Here is a 7,109-nt window from a genome sequence, read left to right as displayed (position 1 = left end):
ACAAGGAGAATTTTAAATAGTCTGACTCAAAATCCCTTCCCGTCTCAAGAGCTCAACTTTCACCTCCTTGGATTTTGTGATGTCATCACTTCACTAGTTCTTCAGTCATCATAAAGTCTTTCAGGACACAAGATCTGATTTTTTCCCCCCAATAGACATAAAAAACATAACTGGGGGGGAGACCCTTGAGAAAATAGAACTGAAAGCTTTCCAGACCTTCTCTATACGTCTTTATGAATGAAGAAAGAACAAAAGCCCGCTCCCCCCTTTTTTTTCCTCACTTGTAACCACCAGCAAGTATCAGTTGATGGGTAGAGTAGATGTTTAACTGAAGTTAGAACAAAATTGTACTGGAAACCTTGGGGAGAGTTTAAAATGTTCACTAAAGACCAGGATTGTCTATTACAAGTGGAATCCTCAGGTTTCACTGTATTTAATATGAAGAGAAAATAAAACACTAGCAGAGGGGGTTAATTGATTGGGGGGAGGGGTGAAATCTATACTTGATGATCTAGGAAAAAGTAGATTAAAAAAATTGGAAAATAGTGCTGTGTTAGCACATACTATATTACAGACTGCAAAATAAAGTGTAGTCTCCAATTTCTTGCCTCTCCAACCGATCTTGGACCAAGGAAGGCAGAGTACATTTCAGAAATAATCATAATATTTATTATGTTGCATGGTAAGGATGGGTGAACTTGTTTGAACTTTGATCTCACACAAATATAATGTGTTTGACTCTATTAAACATTAGTAGATGCATATTCCACGTAGGACACTTCCGTCCCCTTCCCACAACCCACAGCGACAAAATGGGACGAGGTGCTCTGTGGGATAGCTGCCCACAATGCACCACTCACAACAGTGCTGCAACTGGTGCAAGTGTGGACACACTGCAGTACTGGTCGCTGTCAGTGTGGACACACTGCAGCACTGGCCGTACACAGCTGTACGACCACAGCTGTAATGGCCAGCGCTGCAAAACTGTAAGTGTAGACAAAGCCTGAGGCACATTTTTTTTTATATCATGCTGATCACCTCCAGCTGCCATTTCTCTCCGCAAACTTTATTTCCTGCATAGTCAAGTAACTGAAATATTTGGAGGGCAGTGACTGCACTTGGCAGGCTGATCAGTGGTGGCCATTAAGGGGTCTGGCTCACACTCTGTTCCACTACTGTGCCCTCAAGAATTACAAACTTTAAGAGCTAGGGTAGCTCTGCCAGTCTTATGCTAAGGAGCTATGACCCAAGAGAGAAACCTAGGAAATAATATTTTAAGAGAAGCAAAATTACAAGTCATTTTCCCTTTCTTCCTATCAGAATAAGCAAAGCATGATTTATCTCCCACTTATAGGCACACACTGTATTTTTAAATTTATATTCCTATGGGTTAGATTCTCTTTCTTCTGATTAGCTGCAATTGGGGAACCAGGCTTTCTGTTTAAGACATTTTCTTCCTATCATTGTAGACTTTCAGGCCCCTCAATCTTTCTGTGGATCGAACACTTATGAGCTGCTTCTTGAATGTCTGGAATGGTATCTGCCCAAGAAAACCTCTCCATCGATAGCTTTCACACAAAACTGTTAAAAGACTTGAAACCCGTATCTGATATCACTGTCCCGTGACTGATCACCTCATTTGTGCTGCCATTACTTTGTTTTTCATAGTGAAGAGCACACCCCTGCCGAACTGACTGATATTCCCACTGGAATCAAATGAAGATGTTGAGAATCATATCTCAGCCTTGCCACTTACTGGTGGTCTCTTTTCAATGCATTGGTGGTCTCTTTGCAAAGAGAACATGAACAAGAGAGGCAGCGGATGGGGAAATAAAAAAAAAATTGTAAATGACTTAAAGACACCAAAAATGCACCTGTTGCTACATTGCCAGAGCCAGTGGACGATAATAATTTATGACTGTGTGAATATTAACCCTGTAATTTATCAGCTGCATTGGTTGATTTAATGCCAATAAAGCATCATAAAACCCAGTAACGGTGAGGTTAAAAATGCATTGCTACAGGAGATATTCAAGGCATTTAAATCAGTTGAGCCCACATGAACAGTGCATTTACTCTGCCTATTAAAAGAGGTCCTTAGGGAATCCTACCAGTCATGTAGACAGGCTGAATGGGCCGGTCCATTGCTGCATGAGGTAATGTGGAAGCTGCAGGGGAAGACTGAGTCCTGGAAACAGGCTGATGTTTATCTAATCCTGCCATGCCAACTGTAGCCATCTGAGCCTGGTACATTTGCAACTGGTGGATACGCTGATGCTCCAGGATCTGCTGTTGCCAAGAAAACAGCACAGTAGAAAGAAATGTGAGAAGGGATCAAGTAAGACACTGAGAGAAACATGTCAACAAATTAAGTTCATTAGGTCAGAGCTGTAATAAACAGTGTGAAAAAAAAAACCCATCTAAGACCTAGTCAATAAATCCATTCAACAGATGTTTTCACACTGACACTGAGGGGCTGCCCGCATTGCTGAATACTATGTGATGGCAGGCAATCTCTCAGTTCTCACTGATGGAAAGAAACAACTCTACCCACACAGAGTAACATTTGACTGAAGATTTTTCTAAGAAGTTGATAATATTAAGCAGGCTCTGTACTGTTATAAGTCTATGTGAGGGAGGAAAAAAAATCTTCCTACAGTACCTCATTCTAAGAGAAGGATCCCAAGCACTTGCACTTAATTTGTTGAATCTAGTGGGCCAAATTTTACAAAGGCCTCAATTTAATTTTCATCAAGATGGCTGGAAAATGAGAAACATTTGAACAGAATTTTTTGTGAAAAATTTAGGAATGTAGGAATTGCCATACTGGCTCAGATGTGAAGTCCATCTGGTCCAGTAACGTGTTACTGACAGCACCAGATGTATTAGAGGAAAGTGGATGTACTACACAGTCAATAGATGTGAGAAAATAAGGGAAGGTAGATTTATCCCTTTTTTTGTTTGTCAAAAAATGTGGAAACTCAAAATTTTTCAGTGCACTCTTGGGTGAAACTCTAGCCTTACTGAAGTTAATGTGAGTTTTTACTGACTTCAATACAGCTAGAATTTCATCCAAGGTCTTAATTTTTTATGCACATTCCTAGGCCTACAACTGATTGCTGATGCAGAACTGATGGTGCAAAACTGAGATTTTTACAAAAATATTTAGCTCTAAAAATAACTAAAATATAGATCTCCAATTTAGGGCTATAAGCTGCATTTTTCTTCAGCAGGTGCTTTATGTTTACTGATTTTCTTTGGAACTAAGTAACATATAATCAATGTATTGGCTCATTTAGTCCTGCTGCAGACCTGGGTGCAATAGCAAGTCCAGTTTGCCAAAGGCCTGGACTGCTATGGAAGATATTTTTCAATGTTCAGTTTGTACACAAAAGCAGGCAGGAGCACACTATTTCCCCTAGCTAGCTATAGAATGAATCCAAGATTCCTGCGAAGCGTAAGTAGCGGTCCTGCGGAAGAGGGAATTAAAGCTTTTCCAAGGGACAGATACTCAAAAGAGGGGTATTCAACAAGAGGTGAAATGGGAACCAACAGTTAACAGACATGAAAGCCCCCTCACCCACATTAATACCCAGAGTCCCCACTTCAGTGAGCTGTTGTTGCGTCACAGAGGATAAACTGGCTTGTTGTATTGCCATAGAATGGTGCAATGTAGAAAATGCAAATAAATAAGAAGAGCTTTTACAGAAAGTTGCTTGGTTTTAGGTCATGAACTGTTTTCTTTCTTTCTTTTCTTCTTTAAGTGGTGGTGGTGTAGGGTGTTATAAATTCACAGAGTTACTTGGTAATAGTTCAAGAAATCACTGCACCCAACTCCTTTATGAACATATCACAGGCACCAGACACATAGAGGAATCCCCTGGATAGTATGTTGTTTTAACACACCTGCTGAAGTGGCGTATTGTGATAGTGAAGACGTGTGTTGTGCACCTGATTGAATGTGTCTTTTGTAGCCATAGCTGTGTAAAGTGCTCATTGAAGGGACGGAATAGTTGTGCATTGGCAGGACAAAGAGGAAACATTCTATCTCTGGAGGACAGAGGCAGATAGAACAGAGGACAAAGGCAGAGTCGATCTAAGTGAATTTATTCTGTTCACATCTAGCTTTGGTTTCCTGGGAGAAAGCAGGGGCAAAGTCTGAGAACCTGGATATGTGAAATCAAGAGGAGAGGGACATTGAACATCCAATATTTTTATGTGCTTTTAAATAGTTACAGTTCTTTTGACCTTAGTGCACTCTATATTTGTGTTTGATCTACATGGTATGTATAAAGGGTACTGTTTTCAATTGTAGCCAGAAGGACTGATTTTTCCACGTGCATCACGCTGAGTGAATTGTATCTAACAGCTTGTCTACCAGATATTTTAGCAAGAGTTTCTGGTAAAATTTGCTGAAGACTGAGAGAGAAGCTAATTCTTGGGTCTCTTATCCTGCTAAAGTCTGTCCTCACATAAACCTATACAAGTATCTAGAAATTGCAACAAGCCTATTTGACGTAACCAATTTAGAAAAGGAAGAGGAATCATGGTAGGATATTTTAATAGCCACTGCTCTACTGCTAGGTTAGCACTAGAACTAATAATCTGTGTATAGCTTCTAAAATGTGTTAAAATAACTTGTAGTAATTTGTATAATGGGGATTCATTTTGGGGTGGATTATTCATTCAAGATATCACAAAGCCCCTTTTACTTTAAGAATCAAGATTTTAGATACCGAGCGGATGTCCTCTTATCATCTGTTTTAGGTTTGATTAGTTCTGAGCCAGAGATTTAGACCGAATTCCAGAATTAGGTTAAAGAGCACAGCCACTGAGCTCTTTGATTTTTTGATAAATAGCAGTGCATTCAGAAATTCCCCCTCCCCCATATATTTATGCCCTGAATCTGTGAATAATGCTGTATCACACTGGTTAGGGGTTTAATTGCTAATGTATAGAGTAGCAGTGTTAATTAACACCCTTATCTGGTTTCCCAGAAAGTGCACCTGGACTTGGAAGGATGATGCTTAACTCAATACTATGAATTCATCCTTGGATTCCCTGTGCTGTACCACTGTGAACATATGTCCATGTGTCCAGTGATAGGACAAGAGAACTGTCTGCACATCTGTAGTTAGTGATTTATGTAAATATATCTGGAACATTTCTTAGGTTATCTGAGCCTTGTCCTCCCTGCATGAAGCCTGTTTGTTCCAGGTGCATGAGATTAGTTCATTAGAGGAGATAGGCAATTAGGGCCTGATCCCACAACTATCCAAAGCAGTGAAAAGATATCCATTAGAATCTCTTGACATTGGATTGGGCTCTTAGTAATTATTTTGAGGAGGATTTTCAAAGCAGTATCTAAAAGGGAGATGGGTCTTTTGGAAGTAGATATGTTAAATTCTTGTTGTTCTTCCAGTATTACCATAATAATTGTTGCTTGTAGGGAATCGATCTCAGTTTAGACTTGCTGTGAGTGCTCCCTGTAGGGGCTTATGTATTTTTTCCTAGGAAGGTTATATAAAAATGTGATTCATATCCATCAACCTAATGCTTTGTATAGACTATGGATTTCAATGAGAGCTATTTTCTTTGTTTCCAATGGGTCTACGAGTTGCTACCTGATGTTCAGCAAGGTAAGTCAATTTTGTTGTTGTCAGGAAGTTATAATTTTCAAGATGAGATCAGGGGTTTCTTCTGTTCACTGTAAAACTGCTCTAAGGTTTAGTACCACCTGCAGTAATTTCTTCTGCTCTATTGATTATTTTGTTCTGTGCATAGTAAAAAATAGGTGCATTCATGCTCTTCTGGAAGATTGTTGTTTCTTCACCTGGAACCCTACCAGCCTACTTGCCATTGTTCTAAACAGTTATGTAGTTTCTGTACTGTTTTATCTGTTCAGTTTATCACCTCTACCTTGATATAACACTGTCCTCGGGAGCCAAAAAATCTTACTGCGTTATAGGTGAAACCGCATTATATCGAACTTGCTTTGATCCCCTGGAGTGCTGCTTTACCACGTTTTATCCGAATTCATGTTATATTGAGTCGCGTTATATCAGTAGAGGTGTAGTTTTAGTCTACAGCTTTGAGTCTCTCTCTTGTATATTTAGAAATAGCACAACAATGAGCTCAAATTTCTCTTTCCAATATTTTGTTTATTTTCTGATATAATTATTTTACCCTGAAAACTGCTTTTCAAGCTTTGCACAGGATTATTTCTTCATTAGTTTTCAGGGAAACCTTTTTTATTTATATCCCTATAAAAATGTTCAAAATTTGAATTTCCTAAGATTGAAATCAGTGTTAATGAATTGCTGTCAGAAGTCAAGCAGGTGAAACAGGTTGCTTATGCTCATGCTTTATAACCATCTACAGCACCTTCTAGGGATGTGCTTCTAAACACAGTGGTTATTTCAAATGGAGGCACAGACTCTTTTGGAAATCTTAGACATTGTTCCGTGGACCCCTCGGCAGGGGCAGCTCCAGGCACCAGCACGTCAAGCACGTGCTTGGGGCAGCAAGCCACTAGGGGCGCTCTGCCAGTCCCCGCGAGGGCGGCAGGCAGGCCGCCTGCCGTGCTTGGGGTGGCAAAATGCCTAGAGCCACCCTTGCCCCTTGGGGTGCCCAGACTAAGTTGAAAACCATTGTTCTAGCACATAGTGTTGAGAGCTGTAATATGTGTAAATGTCCATTAATCATGTTAGCCCTTTTTAAAACGTGATGACCTCAGTGTTGCCAATCCTGCAAGTTCAAAACTCATGTGATCGGCATAAAAATGTTTTCAACTCTGGAAATGGCCCCTTTTTATGCACTGGGATTTCCAGAAACCACCTGGAAATGCACAAAACTAAAGACATGCACATGCACAGGGCGGAGCCCTCCTCCTCTCACTTCTGAGGGCTGATGATGACCCTGCTTCCCCTGCTGAAGGCCAGTCCCCTTCCCCTGGCCCTGAAGGCTGTTTCTGATCTCTGCTCAGCGTCCTCTCCTCTTTCTGCCCTGTAGGCCTGTCATAAAAAGATAGCTAAGGGTTAACGTTTCTTTTACCTGTAAAGGGTTAACAAAGGGAACCAAACACCTGACCAGAGGACCAATCAGGAAAC

At 40.4% G+C, this 7,109-nt stretch overlaps 1 protein-coding gene across 1 annotated transcript in view; it reads right to left on the bottom strand.

The window, feature by feature from the left end:
* The window catches only part of HDAC9 (histone deacetylase 9), a 362,822-nt gene that overhangs the window by 177,307 nt on the left and 178,406 nt on the right, over positions 1–7,109 (bottom strand). The window contains exon 13 of the mRNA XM_075062391.1: positions 2,112–2,289. Coding sequence (XP_074918492.1) covers positions 2,112–2,289 — 178 coding nt within the window. The remainder of the gene's footprint in view (positions 1–2,111; positions 2,290–7,109) is intronic.

The sequence above is a fragment of the Chelonoidis abingdonii genome, chromosome 2, assembly GCF_003597395.2.
Source record: "Chelonoidis abingdonii isolate Lonesome George chromosome 2, CheloAbing_2.0, whole genome shotgun sequence".
NCBI lineage: Eukaryota > Metazoa > Chordata > Testudines > Testudinidae > Chelonoidis > Chelonoidis abingdonii.
This window is presented reverse-complemented; position numbering and strand designations above follow the sequence as displayed.